Below are 20,115 nucleotides of genomic sequence, written 5' to 3'. Positions count from 1 at the left end.
TATTCAACTTATAATTTTAAACTTTGTATGAATAAAAGTTTTAATATTTTATTAAAACTTTCTTCATTTGTAAAAAATGGAAGTTTCAACAAGCAAATATTTGTTAATCTTTCAAATATTAGACATATAATTAAATGTTCTCCAAGATCTTCTTTACTATCAAAGTGTCAAACCAAAAAAGCTATAATATTTGGAGTTTTAGGTATTTCTAATGCTACTATATTATTTAAAGGATATAATTTAACTAAAATGAAATTTGAAGATAATCAAACTAAAATTCAACTAATGGATGATTCAATATTTGAAAATTTTGATGATATTTTAGTATTTACTGTAAATAATGAAGAACAATGGCAGGAAATTAAGAGAGATGAGAATTTTAAGCGTTTAATTAATACTATTAATCATTCTTATAATAATGTAAAAATTTGCTATTCAAAAGACTCTAAAGATATATATAATAATATAAATATATTAGCTTTTAAAGGGCAAAGGCATAAAATACTATCATTAAAAGATAAATCAGAGTTATTATCAACTTCAGAAGAATTAATTAATTTTTATTATCCTATATCTGAAGAAAGATCAGATAAACCAAAGAATATTTGGATACCTAATGTAACCCTTAAAGATTTCGATAAAGAAGTAATACTTAAAGCAAGCAAAGAGAATCCAATATTATTAATGTTGTATGAAGATTCTTGTTTCTTATGTTTCCTTATGAGACCTTTTATGAATTCAATTGCAAAATTATTTAGAGAGAAACATATTCCTTTTTCATTTAAAAAGTTAAATATAGACCTAAATGATTTTCCGAAAAATTGTCCTATTTCTAGAGGAACACCAACCTTTATATTATATACAGGGGATCATAATCAATTATATTTAAAATGGGATGAATTTAAACCAAGAGATTTATTAGAAAAACTTAAGAGTCAATTAAAAGTACAAAATGTAAATGAAGTTAATTCATTAGATTATCTTTTTAAATTGGAACATGATTCTTTATATAAAAGATTTCAACTATTTGGAATACTTATTTTATGGACTATACAGCTCAAGAATTTACAAGATGCAATATTACTTAGTGATCAAAATATTAATACTAACAAACAAAAAAGAAATGATATTCTATTAAAACAATTCAATGACTTATATAATCGTGGTAAAGAGTATTTAGAATATTCTGAACAACCAAATAATAGCAAAGTTGAACCAGATACTATGAAGAAATCATATATGGATGACCAAAATATTATAAAAGAAGAAGTGCAAAATTCTGAAGATATTAGTACTAATCTAGATTTCAATTATGATGATGAAGAATTTAAAAAGACATTTGATAGTTTAATAAGTTTGGATATGATGAGAATAGATACATTGGAAGAAAATATAGAATATCTCAAATCTGAAATAAAATCCCTGATGAAAGATTCAAAGATTTTAGCAGATATGTTAATCAATACTTAATTTAATATTTAAAATTACTTCATTAAATTAATTTTGTTTTTTGACTAAATTTTGTAGATTATTTTTTAGACATATAAATTAGATTATCTTAATAATATATTTTATAAAAGCTAGAACTTCTATAATATTAAAAAATAATAATAATAATAAAGAAAATATCTCCACTATTAACTTTTTACTAATAAAGTTCCAAAGGTATTTTTGAATGTCGGAAGTATTCTGGAGGTGGTATTTGATTTTCAGAAATAACTTCAATATTTTTAAAAATATGATCATAGCATGGAGTAACTGTTAAATTTATTCCATTAATCTTTTCTTTATTATATTGTAAAGCTTTAAGTGCTAATTTTTCATTTCTAAAACAAACATAATAAGAACTCACCTCATTTTCACAATTATGATTGATCCATTTATCTATTGGTCCAATTTCTATTTCTAAATGAGGTCTCATTATACTGATTAGATGTCTAGAGAATCCAGTAATAATAACCCACTTATTTTTCATTTCAATAGGATATAAATTCTTTTCTGTAGTAGCTAATACATGTGAGTCTATGTAGTAATCTTGGGGATCTTCATTTCTAGGTAAAGCTAATGGATCATCCATTTTAAGAATATCTATTTATTCAAACTTAAGGTGCAATGTAACAATTTTATTAATTATTAATTTTTTTTTTTTCTTGTCTCCATTAAAAGAAGGGCTCTGGTAAAAATACCTTCCCCCCTCCTATTTCCTCACTATCTAGAATTTAGTTAAATATATATAATAAAATTAGTAATACATTTATCTTGATTGATATTACTCTACTTTATTATGAAATTATGAAATGAATTTTCTACGAGTTATATAGAATTCTCTTTTAATAAATTCCAATACATTACTAATTAGGGAATTAAAAATATAAAAAGGTAATAACCACTTAAATGTTTGATATTCTGTGATTTTCTTGAGGAAGAGATTGATATATTTGAATATTTCCTAAATATCTTATTCAAATCTTTAGTATATATATTGTGGAATTTAAGTAGAGACTGAACATCCTTAACAATAGCTTAAAGTAAATAAAAATGGAAGTATATCAATGAGAGCTGTCTCATCTGGTGCACCACGCCAAGCTTTTACAAATATAAAGTTATTGATATTATCTGGAGTATTAGTATAGAAATAACCAGTAAATAATATCTCAGGTAAATCAGGCATAATATTTAAATTCTTAATATATTGATTGTTATTTACAGCTTCACAATAATCTATACATAATTTACGATCTACATAACTACCAATACATGTAAAATTCATAATATTACTTGCATATTCCTTCTTACTAGTTGTATATATAACTATTTCATATATTGGATATAGTTTCAATAAAAATATATCAACATGTGGCCTTTTAAATATATATAGTGTAGAATATTTACTATATCTGCTTAAATTAATGTTTACAGTAAAATTGATAATCAGATACTCGAACTTTTGTTGTATATATTAATGTCCCATTCAAATTCAAAACTAAAGTTATTAAGGGACGATATCTGTAATTGTGACAATTCAATACCATAATAACATTTGTTAATACTTTTACAATAGAAAAGAACACCAAATAAAGATACAAATAAAAATTATGATAATTGTAAAGATAACAACATTATCCTAAATAATCAATTATTAAATTATATAGAAATACAATAGAAAGTCTTATATCCCTTAATATTTTATTCACAAAGTCTTTAATATAATCCTGATGGGAACTCGAAGTGATAGGGCCTCGTCGTCTAATGGATATGACGTTGGTCTTCGGAACCAAAGGTCGTGGGTTCGAGTCCCATCGGGGTCGTTTTTGACCTCAGATCTCAATACAAAGTATATCCCTATTTTAAATATTTAAAATAAATAAGGTAAAGAAATTCTTATTATAAATTATTATTAGTAAGAATCTTACTTATTATCAAATTTATTATAAATATTACAAAACTATTAGATAGTATATTAGTGGGAAAAAAATAAATATAAATATAATACCTAAAGTTCATAACATGTACTTTTCTTTATATTTAATATAGCTGATTAATATATTAAATTAAAATAAAAATAATACCAGATATATATAATAAATGACATATATTGAGTATGTTTTCTTAAATATATTTAAAAATGATCACTTCTAGATTCACCACTATCGGGATTTTCTAAAAAATCACGGCTTCTTTTATTACCACTAATTAATCTTACTTTTTGTAAAGAACTATAATTATTAAAATTACTTGAACAAAAAATATTTTCTTTATTCCTTTCATTTTTTTCTGTTAATTGAACAAGTTTTGTTATAACTCTTCTAAGCCTTTTTGTATCAACATTATGATGTTCTTTCTCATTTTCTTCATATTCTTCCTCATCCTCAACTGTACTTTGTGATAAATCAAGTAATTCCATTTCATTATCTAAACTTTTTTTATTTTGTAATTTCTCATATAAAGTGATAATCCTATCCTGTATTGGTTGATTCTTATTAGTTGTTCGTCTAATTGCTAAACGTATCCTTGACCAAAGATTTGTTAATGGAAATTTACTTGGTAAAACTTTATTCCAATCTATATGCTTAATATCATTCAATTCTGTATAATGTTCACGTGTTTCATATATATATTTGACTGCTCTACTAAATAAATTGACAAATTTACAATTATCTTCTCCATTATTTATTGAAAATAATTTAGGATATAAGGTTGAGACATATCTAAGTCTAATTTGACCTTCACTTAATTTACAACTATAATAACTTAGATCATTATCATCAAAACTTTTTATACGAATATTATATTTATGTTTTAAATATTTAATACATTTTTTCCAGAATTTTAAAAATTTTATAGGAAAATTAGGAGTATTGAAATAAGATAAAATTGTTTTCCAAGGTATCCCTCTATGAGGTAGAAATTTCCCTGTATAATATTCAATACAATAAATCATAAATACATCTACAATTAATGGGAATCTAGATTTTGAAAATATTGTTTGTATATCATCTTCTTTATTAGTTATATTTTCAACTTTATCTAATTTGTTATCTGTTAGATATTCTAATCTAGGAGCTAAATCTCTCCATTTATCTCTAATAGTAGCTGCAGATCTACCTATGATTTCTGAAAATTTACTCCATTGCGTTCCATATTGTCTTACTAATTCAACTAGTTCATTTTCTTCTTCTTTAGTCCATTTCCCTCGTTTACCACTTCCCATCATACGTTTTGCACAATAATATATTGATTGTAATGAACGATTAGGAAGACATTCACCTATTATTGGCCAATGTCTATCTCTTTTACCACCTTTGGAACAAAATAAATTTATTAATCCATCTTCTAAGCTCCACCCCTGGGATTGTATATAACTCTTTACTGTTTTATTTATCATTTCTCTTTCTGCAGCACTAAATTTACCCTTCAAAATACTTGACCTATTTAAATGGTCATTCCAGTGACGACTAAATAAGAGAGTATCTACGTAACTCTTCATTAATTTAAATTGAAGATTTATTTCCCTTTTTTTAGTATAGGGTCAATTACAGGTAAAGGTATTCAATGATATACCGCCTAATTGTGTCAAATAAAGCCGCTAAAAAAAAAAAATTTTACTTGATCCAATATATATTTGCAAGATAAAAAGTCAAAAATAGGATTTATAGTATTATTACAGAGTATTATATACCAGTGTTTTATTATTTATCTATGTCTAATGTATTGGAAAATAATGATTTTCTATTAGAACGTCATTTAAGTAGTGAAGAAAAATATACTTACTCAAGGCATCTCTTAAAACTAATTAATGGATCTATGGAATTAAGAAATTGGCATCGTGGTGAAAAATTTTGTACTATCTTACGTTCAATAAATCCTGATCATGATGAATGTTCTGTTAAATGGTGTGAGTGCTTATTTCAATTAGGTGATTATCATGCAGTTTTAAGAATTGTTAATGAAGAATATATTGAAAAATTAGATAATAAAATTTGGATAAAAATTCCTTTATTAATATTTAAAGCTGATAGTGAATTTAATATTGGTCAACATACTTTATGTGCTGAAACCTTGAATTCAACTTTGAAGTATATTAAACATTTAGAAATATTACAAAATTTAGAATATAAAGAAGAATTACTATTAAAACAGTATACAACTCGTATATTACTTTTACAATCTCGTATTTATGAGTTAAATAATATGATATCTAAAGTTATTACTACTCTAGAATATATCTTATTAAAATATGACTATTTAAACATACAAACAATTAAAAAAATATTTTGTACATATTTTTTAACAAAACAACAAAAAATCAATATATTTAATAAATGGATTGTCAATATTCCTAATAATTTTCGTTGGATATCAGATATAGTTTCTCTTAGAATCTTATATGATCATTGGAATCAGGATAGAAAATTTGAGGATCTTTTTTTTAATAAAAAAGAAATAAATTTTGAAGAAATAAATAAATCATTATTATATGAAATACTTGGAAATATTCCACAATATGTGTTTAATACTTGTTTTTTTAGAGAACATAGAATATGCCTATTATGGAATATTGGAAAATTATCCACTCTTATTAATGAATTAAGCCAATTAAATCCTATTAATCTTATTTCTCAAGACAAAATTATTGTAATTTATGCATGTGCTTTAACAGAATGTAAAGATACTGGATCTATTTTAAAACTTTCACAGATAGTAAATAAAAAAGCTCCATTATCAGCTATTTCACTTTTTATTATGGGATGTTATTATTTTAATCAAAATTTATACTCAAAAGCAATTCATTTATATAGAAAAACTATAGAAAAAGAGCCTGGATTTTTTGAAGCTTATTTAGCATTAGGACATTCTTTAGCAATGGATAATAATTATGATCAAGCATTAGCAATATATGAATCTTTACAAAAAAATTGGAAGGGGAGTTATTTAGGGGTTTTTTATCAAGGAATTGAGTATATGAGAAATAAAAAACTTGATTTAGCTTATGAATTTCTAAAAAAATCTTATCAATTAGCTCCTTATGATCCATATGTATTAAATGAATATGGAATTTTATTATTTAATAATAAGAACTTTGTTGAGGCTTCTTCTATTTTTAGACAGGCTTTACAAAATTGTGATACAGATCATTTTACTAAAAGAGATTTATATTACAAAATACAAGCTAATCTTGGACTATCATTAGTATGGTCTTATATATATACATCTAGTTGTACTGAAGATAATATTTTAGATGAAGCAATTAATTGTTTAAATCGTTATATTAAAGTTCACCACTTAAAGACGAGTCCTTCAATTAAACTAGGACTTGCTATATCATTACATCTACGTGCATATTTCGAAGAAGCTAGTAAATTATACCTTTCTTTAATGTCTGAACAATATTTTAATTCTCAATTACTACAATTATTACACTCAATGTGTATAGATTGTAATATATCTTAAATTTAAGATTATGTCAATTTAAAGTAATTATATAATGTAATATATTAAATATATATATTTAATATTATTCGATTTGAACATTATTTAAGTTTGTGAATTTTATATTTTATTATAATTTTAAAAAATAACTAAAATTATTGCCAAATATTAAGTATAGTTGTGGCGCTATGAGTTATAAAGTATCTTTAGAAAAGGCGCTATACAAGATTAAATATAAAACTAGTTGCAATTACAAATCCTTTAGGTTAATTATATTTAGCGCTATAACTTTTTTTTCTTTTAATTCCCCCACAAGAATTTTAAGTTTCAGTATTTGAGAGGATTTAAGATTAATAATTTATTAAGATAATCTACTTTTCTTACAATTTAAAGGATGGATACATTTCTGCAAGCATATTTTCAAGAAAAGTCTTCACTTGGATTTAATTTCGATAATTCCCTAAGAAATGAAAAATTAATTAAAGATGGAATTAAAGAATTACCTGCTGTTAAGACTGGAACAACAATTGTTGGAGTTGTATGTAAAGAATGTGTAGTATTAGGTGCTGATACTCGGGCTACTAATGGTCCTATTGTTGCAGATAAAGATTGTGATAAGATTCATAGATTGGCAGATAATATATATGCTGCTGGAGCAGGTACAGCTGCAGATTTGGATCATGTTACATCTATGATTGAGGGTAAACTTGAACTATTAAGATTACAAATGAATCGTCAACCAAGAGTATCAAATGCTGTCTCTATGTTTAGTAGGCATTTATACCCTTATCAGGGATATATTGGTGCACACTTAATTGTTGCAGGATCTGATATAACTGGGAATTATATATACCAAGTTTCTAATTATGGAAGTATTATGCAACACCCTTATGTATCAATGGGTAGTGGTTCTTTAAGTGCAACTACTGTTCTTGAATCAGGATATCGTGATGGATTAAATCAAGATGAAGGAACTGAACTTGTAGCTTCTGCAATTAGAGCCGGTATTTACAATGATTTATATAGTGGTAGTAATGTTAATATACTTATTATTACTTCTAAAGATGTCCACCATTTTAGATATTTTGATACTACTGCAGCTACAAGACTTTATCGACAGCCTAAACTTACAGTTTTTCCTAAAGGAACTACACCACAATTAATGGAAAAAATTGAGGAATTAAAAGTTTTATTAATAGAAGACACTACAGTACAAGATATATCTGATGTTGTAATGGCATAGAAAATTATTATATTTAGATAATATTGTGATTAATATATTATTGAATAACCTTAATTGGGTAATTTAATAATATTAATATAAGAGATAAACATAATATTATCTTATAAAAGTCATTCTTTATACTTTGTATAATTGATATTAAATAAACTATATATATTGGAAAGATTACTAATAAATATATGGGGAATTAAGAATTTGATATTAGGGATCTTTTTATCTTTTTGTTTGTGTAAGTAAATATACATATCCAATAGAAAATATCATAGATATAGAGTGATTAGCTAATTAGGTTTAATACTTAATTATAGCTTCTTTAACAATATAAATTGTAAAGTTTCAACTATTTTGTAAAAAATAATATATAATATAGAAGTTATTAAGATATTTATATTATATATAAAGAACAAATGCTTAAAGATAAAAAGAAAAAAAAAAGACACTTATTTAAGATAAGAAACTTATTAATAATTAAATAAAAGTAAATAAATAGAACAAAGAAATTGAGTTAAATTAAGAGTAATTTAGCTGAATAATATTTATTATCTTTAATTTATTTTCAATAAGATTTAAGTAATATCTAACTTTAAATTTGGAGAAAATATATAAACTTATATAATATAATATATCTTAATTACCCAAATCAAATTATCTATAATCATTCAAGAATGGTGGCTAGTACCACCTGGACTTTTTTTTTCTTTTTCTATTCACTTTACTGTTTAGGGAAAAATATGGAGCTTGTTACTAAAAGGAAAATATATTAGTAACTTATCTTTCACCTCTTATTCTCCTTGCCAATTGAATATCCTTTGGCATTATAGTAACACGATGAGCATGAATTGCACAAAGGTTCGTATCTTCAAAGAGTCCAACTAAGTAAGCTTCAGCAGCTTCCTGTAAAGCCATTACTGCTTGTGACTGAAATCTCAAGTCAGTCTTAAAATCTTGTGCAATCTCACGAACTAAACGTTGGAATGGAAGTTTTCTAATCAATAATTCAGTAGAACGTTGAAAACGACGAATCTCACGCAATGCAACTGTCCCAGGACGATAACGTCGAGGCTTTTTCACTCCACCAGTTACTGGAGCCGACTTCCTTGCTCCCTTAGAAGCTAATTGTTTACGAGGTGCCTTACCACCAGTTGATTTTCTTGCTGTTTGTTTTGTTCTTGCCATAATATAATAAAAATATGAAAACTAAAGTGGACACGTGCTTATTAATTCAAATACTGAACAGCGAGCAAATTTATTAAGCGCCAAAAATGGGCGGGTTTTGAATATTTTTTTGTAAATAATTAAAAGTGCATACACTCTTATATTATTAACCTAAAATATTTTTAACAATATGAAGTTATTTAGGACATTCAAATTTATTACAAGTTATTATAGTGGATTAAAGATATCTCCAAATAATTCGTGTATTAGATATTTTGCTAATAGTTATAATACTAAGCAAAAGGTATCTGAGGTTACAACTATTATGCAAAATCACTTCGGTGGAACATATTCTGAGTTATTAAATGGGTGTCCTCAAAATTTAATAACACAGGTATGATTATAATATTAATTCATTTTTATTATTTAATTTGAATTTTTACTTTGGTATATTTCAAGGGTTATCCTGAATTTGATATAATAAAAAGTATAACACAGCTCAAAGTTGGTTTTGTAACTGGTGTTGAAAATCCCCAATATCCAACTATATTAGGTTATTGTATTGCTGAGATTATATAGAAATGTGCAATTAACCTTAAATTTATTAATTCAATATATTTTGACAATATCTTATAATATTATTTATATATTTTAATATTAGAGTATCTAATTACTATATAATATATATATATATATATATATATATATTTATATAATGTTACTATTTAGTTATATAATCAACTTTATAAATATTATTTTAATTTGTAATTATTATATATTAAATGTTTATATTTTTTTATATTAAATGGACAATTTATAATTACGGAGAACTAAGATCTTGTTCTAGTTTCTTTAGTCTTTATTAAATAACTAATTTCGTGGAAACATATACTATTGATCAGTAATATCATCTATTAGGAATTTATTATATTCCTATCTAAATCCTTAAATATTAAATAAGAAAGTTACCTCAATATATTAACTTAAGAATTAAAAAAAAAAAAGCCTAAACCTATGAACAAGAATAAAGAAGTAGAATAAATATTAAAATTGACTTAATTAAATCCAAATTAATAATAAATCATAACACTTAATAACCCACTATAAAATCAAAAAAAGTCATAGTTATAGTTAATAATTTAATACTAACATAAATAGGAATATTCAATAAAAAAGAGCGCCAAAAATTATTTTTATTATTTTAATATTATAAGGCGCGTCTAATGTACTGCATTTTCCTGTTATTCTTGTGCATCCTGATATTATCAATATAATGAATACCTTTGATAAAGATTTCTTACAATTCCCAAACGATATTGTAAGTAATATAATTAGACTTTATCATAATTGTCTTTAATCATCTAGTATTTTGACAGATACGTAATGTTAAAGATAATCAGACATCACAGGAACTTATTAACCTTGACCTTAATATGTTACAAGATATAGTGGATATGTACATATATAATGGAGGTTAGTTTCTTTTGAAAGTTATTATAGTATAAAAGTATCACTATTTATATATATAATCGATATATTGTTTTTTTTAATTACCTTACAGAATTACTTAGTACTAGTTATAATAAGTTTGGACCCCCAAGATTTCAATATAATTATAGATTAACAGATAATTTTGATACATTACTTACTAGAGGTTGTCCAAATTGTGGTTCTGCATATGATATATCCTATTGTATTTCTAAATATCATAAACAACTATTAATGGACAAATCTAATAAAAAAGTAGAGGGGTATTTAGAATGTAAAGTATGTAATTATAAAGCAACAAAATTACATTCACCTAATGAAAGTGATTCTATTTTAGATTTCCTAGAAAAATCTACAACTACAAAAGATTCAGATATATATGAACCTAATAAAGAAATTTATATCTGTGGTTTTAGACAATATCAAAATTTTGATATAACTGGTAAATGGTGGCAAAATAAAGAGAATATAAAGAAAAATCTTAAAAATACTAAAGAAAAAGGAAAAGTGGATTCAGATGTAATATTAAGAACTTTAGATGCTATGGAAAAAGCTAAAGCTCCTAAAATTAAGGAAATTTGTCCAAAATGTTCTCATAATGAAGCATTCTTTACTCAATTCCAAGCTCGTTCAGCAGATGAAGGTACTACAGTTATGTATGAATGCTGTAAATGTCATTATCGTAGAGTAGTAAATAATTAAATGTCTCAAAATTATAATAAATAAATTTCTTGAAATGAGTATTATTTGATTTGTTACTCGTTTTTTCTTTCTTTTCCCAATACACTATACTATATATATTTATATTTATTATAGATTTATTATAGAGACAGTATATTTATATTATTCTATTCAAACTTACTTTTTTCTCATTTCCCATTATTTATTAACATTTTAAATTAATTACGAATTTATAGAATATATTGAGAAATTGTCTATGCGGTATGACATTATTGTGTGCCAAGTTGCGCTTGTGTAATTTTACTGTTTAAACTATATAACTACTAACTACTAGTGGTGAGGTTACTTTATATTATATTCCTGATCAAAAGATTTGATTTCTTTTTTTCTTTTTCTCTTTTTTTTATTATTATGAGTTCATGTCTACTGACTTGACAACAAGTAAAGTAGGTACTGTTAGATTAGAACGTTTTACATCTGTCTTAGGACAAGATTGTATCGATTTAGAACAATTACAAAACTTATTATGGTCTGGAGTTCCTATATCAGCACCTCCTGAAATGCGTAGGGATGCCTGGCAAATTATGCTTGGATATTTACCACCAAGAAGAGATAGACATTTAAGCTGTCAACAAAAAAAGATTGCTGAATATAAGTTATTAGTCAAAGAGTATATACAACGTGATAATTTATCTGAACAAGAAAGAAAATTATTGAGACAAATTAAAGTTGATTTACCTCGTACATCTCTAGAATATAAAAGTTTAAAGAATGATATAATATTAGGCTTAATGGAAAGAGTTTTATTTCTTTGGGCAATTAGAAATCCTGCAAGTGGTTATGTTCAAGGTATAAATGATTTATTATGTCCTTTTTTAATTGTATTTTTTCTCCCTTTTTGTCCAGATGGAAATATGGAATTATTTAATATAAATGAAATTTCTTCTGAAAAAGTTCAACAAGTAGAAGCTGAAATCTATTGGTGTTTAACAAGATTATTAGATTCATTACAAGAAAATTATGTCTCTGAACAACCAGGTATTCACAAACTTATATTATATCTACGTGATATAATAAGAAGAATTGATAATGTACTTTATAATCATTTAAAAGATGAGGGTGTAGATTTTCTTCAATTTGCTTTTCGTTGGATGAATTGTTTATTAACGAGAGAATTTCCTTTAAATTGTGTTGTACGTTTATGGGATACGTATATTGCTGAGAATACACTAATAAAAATTAATAAATATAATAGGTCAGGTTCAGTTTCTTCATCAATAGCTATAACGCCAACTAATAGTAATAGCAATACATCAATATCATATTTTAATGCTTTTCATGTTTATGTATGCTCAGCTTTTTTATTATATTGGACAAATAATTTAAGATCTATGGATTTTGCAAATATTATGTTATTTTTACAGAATTTACCCACTGAAAATTGGACAGAGCGTGATATTGATGCACTTTTAGCTCAAGCCTATGTACTCCAGACTTTATTTCATTGTTCACCAAGACATTTATTGGATTATAGTAAAAGTAATACTATCCCGCAGTAAAAAAAAAAAAAAAAAAGTTGTTGGAGATCTTTTCTTCCCTTCTTTCTTACTTTTTCTTTATTTTATTAACTTATTATTATTAACATTAATAGTAACATTAAGATGATATCATATAAAAGTAATAATGGGATGTTAGTTGATTTTTACAATATAATACAATTAAGATCACAGATTGGTGCTTTATATCCTATAGACAAAGTTATTGATAACTGTATAAAATTAGGACTACATAAATCTGAAAATCTGCAAATTTTATTTGTAGATGAAATTCTAAATTATCATTTATTTCTAAAGTTTCCCATTTCTCAAAAATATATAATCAGACTCATAAAAATTTTGATTTCAAAAATTGAAGATAATAGATACCAAATATCTAATGAATTATTGGGAGTATTTACAAAACTTATTTCTGGAAAGGAATTGATTAAATACAGTATAGATAATTCTATAAATAATCATATAATATTGGAATTTATAGATTATAAATTGGAATTTCTAATATATAAAGGGAATAATAAATTAAAACAAGAAGATAAATATAAAGATCTAAATAAGGATTATATGATAAATAAAGGATTAGATTCTAAATTTTACTCTAGTATATATGATCGTCTTCCAAATTATGATTTAAAAGAAAAAGTTTTAAGTTTTATTTTTAAATACCAAGAAACAAATGAATTAGGAATGAGACCTTGGGATGCAGGGATATTCCTTGCAGAGAGGCTTATATCTACAATAAATGATCCTGAGAGATCTGTGATAGGTAAAGATATTATTGAATTAGGGAGTGGTATTGGTGTAGCAGCAATTATTGCATCTAAACTTTGTTCTATCCGTAGTATTTGCACATCTGACTATAATTTCACGATTATTAATAATTTAAAATATAACTTTTCAATTAATGGGATTTTAGAAGATCCTAATATACAAATATATAGAAATAAAGAAGTGGAATGGTATAAATGGAATGATGAAGATGATAATAAATATAACACAGAAATAAAATTTAATATGATAAATAAAGATGAAAGTGAAGGGATTTTGAATAAGAATTTAGGAAATATTAATAATGAAATTTCTGATAATACATTTACAAATAATTATACAAAAGAAGATGATATCAATTTAAAATTTTCTTCTATATATTTAGACTGGGAGACTTTTAATGAAAAGATAGCTGCAAATATATTAAAGAGTCGTATAAGACCTCTTATAATGGCATCAGATGTAATATATGATAAAAAATTAAATAGTTTACTTGTTAAGACTATCCAAATATTTTTAAGTACTGGGTTTAAAATTTTATATGGGTGTAATCCTCCATCTTTATCTTTGAACAATTTCTCTAATAATATATTTGATTCTGAAAGTCCTAAATATGATAAATCTATTTCTAATATTAAAAGTGATTCCTTAATATGGACGGATTTACCTCTTGTAGATTATTCAAAAGCAAATCCATATTGTATGATAATAAATGCTATTCGTTGTGAAGATACATTACAAGATTTTGTTGATAAATGTTATAGGAATGGTTTGACAGTTTGTAGAGATCCAATTACTATACCAAGATTATTTTATTATGAAGTAGATATAGATACTATTATTACTTTTATTATTTATAATAATTAAATATTAATTATATTATAAAAAGAGATAATGTAATAATTTTTTTTCTTTTACAATACTCAGTAGTATTTACAGAGGCCTAAAAGTTTATTTGAAAGAAATTATTAAAAGTTGAAACTTAAAAAGATTGTATAATCTTAGTTAATAATAGTCACAATAAATATTAACAAGTAAATTAAGTAACAAAAAAAGTATATATTTATAATATATTAGAAACATTGGAATATTATAGATGATTATCTATTCAATGGGGAATTTTATGTAATAATTTATTGTAAATTATTAAAAGTGAATATTGACTAAATTAAGACTTTATTCAATTTTTATTTATATTTTAAGTGATTTATTTTCTAATTAAGTTAATAACCTGAGATGCAATTTTCATTAAAATATTGAAGTTATATTATTATAAATAATTATGTTTCACAGTATTTATTATTAAAAATTAACTAAATAAATAAATATTTGATATTTCAGTAATAAGTAATTAATTATTGCTTTAAAGTAATAAAAAAAATCTTAATCTCAATTAAGGAAATAATTATTAGTAAAATTGATATATATTACACAAGTTTTAAATATTATATAATAATTCATTCAAAATAGAAATTATAAACTATTATATAATACAAAAGTGTATATTTTCTAAAAAATTTTAGTTAATTACAGTTTCAATAAAAAATATAATGAATTTATAGAATTCTAGAAACAGGAAATTATTCATATTTAGAATATTAATAATTCCAATAAATTTAATTTTATCTATTTAATGATAGGACTTTATATATTAACTTCGGTAAGATAAAGGAATTGTCAAAAATTTCGGAATTTCAAACTAAGAATTGATATATGATATTTTAGTATATATATATATATTTATACACTAATTTCCAAGTGAATTAAAGGCTTATAGTAAGCTCTTAAAATATATTAGAATTTCTTTATTTCTCATATATCTAAAGCATATTTTCATTTACTTAAGTTAGTAGATAAACTAAGCTTTATCACTAATTCCTAAAGAGTCTTTTTCTTGCAATTATTTTGGAATAGTAAGATATTAATTGTATATAAACTCTCAAAATATATATATATATATATATATAACTAACATCCAATTATTTCAGTTTTTCTATTCACCCTATATTTTGAGATTATATAATTATCTGGTAATATATTAAAGTCAACAAGATAATCCAACTATATTTTAAAGTGTACACCCAAAAATTACGTTTATTAGAGAAGAGTGAAGAATATCTCAATAGTATTAAGTAACTTCATATATTTAGTATCATATTATTATTCAATATTATAAATCCCTAAGTTTCAAGATTTATAAGGAATATTCATTGCAGTAGTGAAGACTTTCATTAATTGCAACTTAAACTACAAAATAAAAGTTATATTTCCAGTATCATCTTGAATACCAAATATGACTATAATAACTCTGAGAAATCACTCGACTATGTATTCTCTACATGTGATTCAAGATAATTCTGTGTTACCTTACTACTTTTTAGGGATTGACTATCCAAATATATTGAGACTTTCTCTTATAAGAAGGAACCCCATGTTAGCGGGCCTAGTTCAGTACTTTTTTTACAGTTGAAATACAAGGGAAAATATAATTAAAATTCGGGTTCAACTGGGTAAGGTCAAATTCTAGAGTTGAGTTCTCTCGATTCAGAAATGTCGTCAATTTAATCTTAATATTTGGTATAAGAGGTCATCTTATAGTTTTGAATCCGACCTCTATTCCAATTCATTATATAATTCCAAATAAACCTGTATTTATCACTGAGATATATATTCCTTACCCTTAGTTAAGATAAAACTCGTCTTTATACATATCACAAATTAATTAATAATAAACAACCATTGTTGTTTACTTATACCAATGATTTTGAGGTGTGTTTGGGGAAGTGTTAATATCGAAGTTAGCCATATTATTCGGACATATCGATGATAAGGTAGGCTTTAGTGCTTGGATTGGAGGATTATGAGCAACTTTTGCTTGTCCATTATTAGGAGTCGTGGAATTATTTCTACTAATTGTGGTTTGAGTATCAATCTCACAACTATTACCAGTGCTATCATTAGCACCAGTACTACATGTGGTACTAGTGGTATTACTGCCAGATCCTTGTAGAGTTGATAACAGTGTCTTGAGTGATGCAGCTAAGTTGCCACTTGCACTTGGATTTTTAGCAAGTAGTGATGCAAGTGCTGGTGTACCAGATGCTGTACTACTATTATTATTCACTTGTGGTTGTGAGGGATAAGAAGATATTGTTGAAGTATGTTGATATGACAAATTATCGTTATAATGTTGTGTTGTTGCATTATTGTTATAGTCTGTAGTAGGGACACGGATATTATCATAACGACGTGGTGGTCTCGTTCCAGTATACACTGGAACATTAGGTGATTGCTGTGGAATTCTTCTACTAAAAGAATCACCATATATATCAGGGCTCGCATTCCTAGTGAATCTGGTTTGTCTTATTGGTCCAGAGAGTGCTTGTGAACGATAGCAATCATGATTTTGTTGTGTTTGATGTCCACCCGATGGGTGATAATTTTTTGACATAACCTTAGAGTCAGCATTAATAGTACGACTATGAGTATTGGCAAACTGAATTTCCAATACTACACCATTGAAATCGTAACCATTCAATGCTTTTTGAGAAGCTTCTGCTCCCCGTGTATCATAGAATTCAACAAATTTCTCAGCTTCTCTCTTCCGATTACTACTGACCTTCTTAACATCTCCGTAAGCACCAAACAATTGTTTGTAGTCATCAACTGTATTAGGATCTACAAAACCTTTGTCATTAACTACAGGTCGAACATATAATGTACCCGTATTTGTATCTCTAGAAGGTCTATCATCTCTTCCTCTGGAATATTGAACGTCTATGATACGACCCTGAACCTGGGAATTCTTTAGTGTATTTCTCGCAACCTCAGCCTTTCTTATATCAAAGTATTCGACAAAAGCTATGCCTTTTTGAGGATATACTGCTACTTTCTTTAAGTCACCAAAAGGTTCACATAATTCGCGAACTGCCTCTTCTGTCATATCATACGGCAGTTTACACAGATATAATGTCCTTGATACATATGCCTCTGCAGTAGGATCATCGAGTGAACCAGGATGAGCACGATACCCATTACTAGAGTTACTATAACTGTCTAAACTAGAATGTATATGAGATGGAGGATATGTAACAGAATGCGGATATGGACCTCCTCTAGATTCATAATTACGATCATATGGACCTGACCGGAACATCAAAATTTAAAACAACCTGTATGGCAGTACTAAAGTTTAATTGTGGCTGCTAACTCTCCTTTGTAAATTGTCACCTACACTGGAAATAGCAAATTTGATGACGCCACCCACGAGCGGAAAATTTTTGTCTACTGAGCGCGATGGATTTTAATGACGTTTATGTACCACAAAAAGCATGAAATCTGGGTATTATTATCAATTGGAAATTAGATAAATTAAATAACAGTTCTTAAGTAATGTCAATATTATAAATACTTATCCAATGTCACTGTTTATTTATTTTATCAGTTACTTGGTAGATTCCATATTACTATTATTAAATCTTCTTGATTTTATAATATCCCAGAAGTAGTAAACTATATCTACTCAATGTCATTAAATTTTATTTTATCAAAGACATTTATATTTGTATATATAGTATAATTCAGATATTAGCTATCTTGATTTTGTATATGTTGGCGTTTTGGGCAATTTATTTCACATGTTTGAACAGTTGTAGCAAATCTAAGTGAGCTTAAAGATTCACTATATGAAGATAATACCGGTGAAATATGAACAAACATCGCCGTTTTACTATTACCACCCAATGAATCTTTTAGTAACATTGTTAACTTGCTATTTCTATATGGTATATGATCTTTTTTTAGGGCTATAGCTAAAATGACATCCCTTAATGAGCTTAAAGACCTATTAATATATTGTGTCTCCTTTAGTCTATCTCCAGTAACATTACTCTTATTTACTCTCTCTGATCCAGCTAAATCTACAAGTGATAGTGTCGATGTTACTTTATAATTAGTTTTCTGACCTGAGTATAGGAAATTCTCATTTTCATTTTCACTCTGAGTAGGTGAAGTAAATTCCCCTATTAATTTTAATTGGATAATGCTATGTGATCTTGAACTTCTCTCGTTACTGTCAGTTGAAGCAGCTGCCCTATTTCCTTGTGCTATGCTCAACATCTTATTTACTTGTTCTGCATTTGTTACTTCTTTTATATATAGACCAGTTATAGATATGCCACCTTTCTGATCCAATCGCAATTCTGGAGCCTGTTTACCCTTACTTTCCTGTAAAAGATCACGAACATTTTCATTGTAAACTTCCATTGCACTTAGCTCACTCCTATAATTCCACCCTTTAGTTTTCATATCCTTAATTGTTGAAAAAATTAAATTCAATGCTCTTGGAATCATTCCAATATCTTCATCTTTAGGTGTACCTAACATTGTATGTGTCTTTCCACTGCCAGTTTGTCCATATGAGAATATACAGACATTATATCCATCTAAAGCTGATTGAATGAGTTGTGATACTTCTTCAAATACATCTTGTTGTGAGCACTTAGGAAGGAATATACGATCAAATGAAAATGCTGATATACTAGAACCACGGTTACCATTATTTTTTATTGTTATTGTTGAGTCATCTTCAGATATATCATATTGTATGCAAGAATCTTTGTTTTCAGATGGTAATAATGGTCTTATTCTACAAAATACCCGAATATTACCTCTTATTTCTTGTACCATATTAAACAGTTTCTTCCTTTCATTATTTATGTTAGCAGCACATCTCTGTAATCTATATTTCCAAGATAGTATCTCTTGATTTGCCAATTCTATTTGCTGTGCTAAAGAAAGTCTTGCGCTATTTGCCCAATATTTTATCTTCAGCTTCTCAGTTAATATATTAAGGTTCGCTTGAGTATTCAGTTTAATAGACTCCAGATCTTTACATTGAGACTTCAAATTGTCGCCTACTGACTTCTCATACTCCAAATCATTGGATAACTGTTCGATCCTTGTTTCCAGTTCGTTAATCTTATTTTTAAGTTCCACTTGTAGATTTTCATAGAGTCTTTCTGATTCTTCACTCTCTTCCATAATCTTAATCAAAGTTTCATTATCTTCCTTCTCTTTTTCTCTTACTAATTCAGTCTTTTTATTTAAGATAGAACACTCTTCACTTAATTGCTTAGAGTTATTTTCAAGTTCTTCTATTTTGTTTGAGACAAGCTTCTGTTCTTTTTCCAAATTCTCAATTATCTCCTGATAGCTTTCATAGCTTAATCCCGGACTTCCATGATTCACAACAGAAGATTTAAGTCCAATTTTATCCACATATTTACCATACAT

General features: G+C 26.0%; 12 protein-coding genes and 1 non-coding gene across 13 annotated transcripts, besides 36 other annotated features; 8 read left to right on the top strand and 5 right to left on the bottom strand.

The window, feature by feature from the left end:
- Window positions 1-8: 8 nt before the first annotated feature.
- Window positions 9-57: a sequence feature (AT_rich).
- On the top strand, window positions 28-1,470 carry CMU_000950 (uncharacterized protein; the record flags this gene model as incomplete). Its single annotated transcript, XM_002141537.1, has 1 exon — window positions 28-1,470. The coding sequence occupies one exon, from the start codon at window positions 28-30 to the stop codon at window positions 1,468-1,470; it is 1,443 nt and encodes a 480-aa protein (XP_002141573.1).
- Window positions 452-477: a sequence feature (AT_rich).
- Window positions 1,467-1,629: a sequence feature (AT_rich).
- Window positions 1,630-1,648: 19 nt separating this feature from the next.
- Window positions 1,649-2,077, bottom strand: CMU_000940 (uncharacterized protein; the record flags this gene model as incomplete). The annotated part of the gene is made up of 1 exon (XM_002141536.1): window positions 1,649-2,077. One exon carries the CDS (start codon window positions 2,075-2,077, stop codon window positions 1,649-1,651), a length of 429 nt encoding a protein of 142 aa, XP_002141572.1.
- A 42-nt stretch (window positions 2,078-2,119) lies between these two features.
- Window positions 2,120-2,149: a sequence feature (AT_rich).
- Window positions 2,150-2,223: 74 nt separating this feature from the next.
- Window positions 2,224-2,245: a sequence feature (AT_rich).
- An 895-nt stretch (window positions 2,246-3,140) lies between these two features.
- On the bottom strand, window positions 3,141-5,000 carry CMU_000920 (myb-like DNA-binding domain-containing protein). Its single transcript, XM_002141535.1, has one exon. It carries the CDS (start codon window positions 4,985-4,987, stop codon window positions 3,620-3,622), a length of 1,368 nt encoding a protein of 455 aa, XP_002141571.1. The 5' UTR covers window positions 4,988-5,000; the 3' UTR covers window positions 3,141-3,619.
- CMU_000930 lies at window positions 3,236-3,308 on the top strand. The gene has a single exon. It is a non-coding gene; the product is annotated as a tRNA-Arg (tRNA).
- Window positions 3,344-3,440: a sequence feature (AT_rich).
- Window positions 3,469-3,492: a sequence feature (AT_rich).
- Window positions 3,538-3,568: a sequence feature (AT_rich).
- Window positions 4,283-4,343: a sequence feature (AT_rich).
- Window positions 5,001-5,199: 199 nt separating the features above from the next.
- Window positions 5,200-6,951, top strand: CMU_000910 (TPR repeat-containing protein; the record flags this gene model as incomplete). The annotated part of the gene is made up of 1 exon (XM_002141534.1): window positions 5,200-6,951. The coding sequence occupies one exon, from the start codon at window positions 5,200-5,202 to the stop codon at window positions 6,949-6,951; it is 1,752 nt and encodes a 583-aa protein (XP_002141570.1).
- Window positions 5,760-5,824: a sequence feature (AT_rich).
- Window positions 5,924-5,979: a sequence feature (AT_rich).
- Window positions 6,555-6,575: a sequence feature (AT_rich).
- A 15-nt stretch (window positions 6,952-6,966) lies between the features above and the next one.
- Window positions 6,967-7,090: a sequence feature (AT_rich).
- A 234-nt stretch (window positions 7,091-7,324) lies between these two features.
- CMU_000900 (proteasome subunit beta type 7-B precursor, putative) lies at window positions 7,325-8,173 on the top strand (the record flags this gene model as incomplete). Its single annotated transcript, XM_002141533.1, has 1 exon — window positions 7,325-8,173. One exon carries the CDS (start codon window positions 7,325-7,327, stop codon window positions 8,171-8,173), a length of 849 nt encoding a protein of 282 aa, XP_002141569.1.
- Window positions 8,174-8,215: a sequence feature (AT_rich).
- Window positions 8,216-8,232: 17 nt separating this feature from the next.
- Window positions 8,233-8,254: a sequence feature (AT_rich).
- Window positions 8,255-8,521: 267 nt separating this feature from the next.
- Window positions 8,522-8,574: a sequence feature (AT_rich).
- A 57-nt stretch (window positions 8,575-8,631) lies between these two features.
- Window positions 8,632-8,662: a sequence feature (AT_rich).
- A 39-nt stretch (window positions 8,663-8,701) lies between these two features.
- Window positions 8,702-8,807: a sequence feature (AT_rich).
- A 134-nt stretch (window positions 8,808-8,941) lies between these two features.
- On the bottom strand, window positions 8,942-9,349 carry CMU_000890 (histone H3, putative; the record flags this gene model as incomplete). Its single annotated transcript, XM_002141532.1, has 1 exon — window positions 8,942-9,349. One exon carries the CDS (start codon window positions 9,347-9,349, stop codon window positions 8,942-8,944), a length of 408 nt encoding a protein of 135 aa, XP_002141568.1.
- A 169-nt stretch (window positions 9,350-9,518) lies between these two features.
- On the top strand, window positions 9,519-9,907 carry CMU_000880 (uncharacterized protein; the record flags this gene model as incomplete). The annotated part of the gene is made up of 2 exons (XM_002141531.1): window positions 9,519-9,722; window positions 9,788-9,907. The coding sequence occupies 2 exons, from the start codon at window positions 9,519-9,521 to the stop codon at window positions 9,905-9,907; spliced, it is 324 nt and encodes a 107-aa protein (XP_002141567.1).
- Window positions 9,728-9,770: a sequence feature (AT_rich).
- A 16-nt stretch (window positions 9,908-9,923) lies between the features above and the next one.
- Window positions 9,924-9,988: a sequence feature (AT_rich).
- A 14-nt stretch (window positions 9,989-10,002) lies between these two features.
- Window positions 10,003-10,043: a microsatellite.
- Window positions 10,044-10,070: 27 nt separating this feature from the next.
- Window positions 10,071-10,135: a sequence feature (AT_rich).
- Window positions 10,136-10,510: 375 nt separating this feature from the next.
- Window positions 10,511-10,541: a sequence feature (AT_rich).
- Window positions 10,542-10,601: 60 nt separating this feature from the next.
- CMU_000870 (transcription factor S-II domain-containing protein) lies at window positions 10,602-11,518 on the top strand (the record flags this gene model as incomplete). Its single annotated transcript, XM_002141530.1, has 3 exons — window positions 10,602-10,646; window positions 10,705-10,801; window positions 10,890-11,518. The coding sequence occupies 3 exons, from the start codon at window positions 10,602-10,604 to the stop codon at window positions 11,516-11,518; spliced, it is 771 nt and encodes a 256-aa protein (XP_002141566.1).
- Window positions 11,519-11,525: 7 nt separating this feature from the next.
- Window positions 11,526-11,546: a sequence feature (AT_rich).
- Window positions 11,547-11,608: 62 nt separating this feature from the next.
- Window positions 11,609-11,642: a sequence feature (AT_rich).
- A 52-nt stretch (window positions 11,643-11,694) lies between these two features.
- Window positions 11,695-11,722: a sequence feature (AT_rich).
- A 194-nt stretch (window positions 11,723-11,916) lies between these two features.
- On the top strand, window positions 11,917-13,056 carry CMU_000860 (TBC domain-containing protein; the record flags this gene model as incomplete). The annotated part of the gene is made up of 1 exon (XM_002141529.1): window positions 11,917-13,056. The coding sequence occupies one exon, from the start codon at window positions 11,917-11,919 to the stop codon at window positions 13,054-13,056; it is 1,140 nt and encodes a 379-aa protein (XP_002141565.1).
- Window positions 12,728-12,751: a sequence feature (AT_rich).
- Window positions 13,057-13,112: 56 nt separating the features above from the next.
- Window positions 13,113-13,147: a sequence feature (AT_rich).
- Window positions 13,148-13,158: 11 nt separating this feature from the next.
- On the top strand, window positions 13,159-14,688 carry CMU_000850 (uncharacterized protein; the record flags this gene model as incomplete). The annotated part of the gene is made up of 1 exon (XM_002141528.1): window positions 13,159-14,688. One exon carries the CDS (start codon window positions 13,159-13,161, stop codon window positions 14,686-14,688), a length of 1,530 nt encoding a protein of 509 aa, XP_002141564.1.
- Window positions 13,924-13,946: a sequence feature (AT_rich).
- Window positions 14,658-14,732: a sequence feature (AT_rich).
- A 108-nt stretch (window positions 14,733-14,840) lies between these two features.
- Window positions 14,841-14,897: a sequence feature (AT_rich).
- Window positions 14,898-14,938: 41 nt separating this feature from the next.
- Window positions 14,939-15,023: a sequence feature (AT_rich).
- Window positions 15,024-15,083: 60 nt separating this feature from the next.
- Window positions 15,084-15,382: a sequence feature (AT_rich).
- Window positions 15,383-15,398: 16 nt separating this feature from the next.
- Window positions 15,399-15,456: a sequence feature (AT_rich).
- Window positions 15,457-15,537: 81 nt separating this feature from the next.
- Window positions 15,538-15,566: a sequence feature (AT_rich).
- A 199-nt stretch (window positions 15,567-15,765) lies between these two features.
- Window positions 15,766-15,788: a microsatellite.
- A 779-nt stretch (window positions 15,789-16,567) lies between these two features.
- Window positions 16,568-17,977, bottom strand: CMU_000840 (RNA recognition motif. family protein; the record flags this gene model as incomplete). Its single annotated transcript, XM_002141527.1, has 1 exon — window positions 16,568-17,977. One exon carries the CDS (start codon window positions 17,975-17,977, stop codon window positions 16,568-16,570), a length of 1,410 nt encoding a protein of 469 aa, XP_002141563.1.
- A 431-nt stretch (window positions 17,978-18,408) lies between these two features.
- On the bottom strand, window positions 18,409-20,115 carry CMU_000830 (kinesin motor domain-containing protein; the record flags this gene model as incomplete). The annotated part of the gene is made up of 1 exon (XM_002141526.1): window positions 18,409-20,115. The coding sequence occupies one exon, from the start codon at window positions 20,113-20,115 to the stop codon at window positions 18,409-18,411; it is 1,707 nt and encodes a 568-aa protein (XP_002141562.1).

This window comes from Cryptosporidium muris, genomic scaffold (assembly GCF_000006515.1).
Source record: "Cryptosporidium muris RN66 scf_1106632373461 genomic scaffold, whole genome shotgun sequence".
Lineage (NCBI taxonomy): Eukaryota > Apicomplexa > Conoidasida > Eucoccidiorida > Cryptosporidiidae > Cryptosporidium > Cryptosporidium muris.
Note: the sequence above shows the minus strand (reverse complement) of the source record. Positions and strands in the feature narration are given on the sequence as shown.

Bases quoted from the DNA above. Each gene is read 5' to 3' on its own strand.
- CMU_000920 (XM_002141535.1), bottom strand. From the start codon at position 4,987: ATGAAGAGTTACGTAGATACTCTCTTATTTAGTCGTCACTGGAATGAC.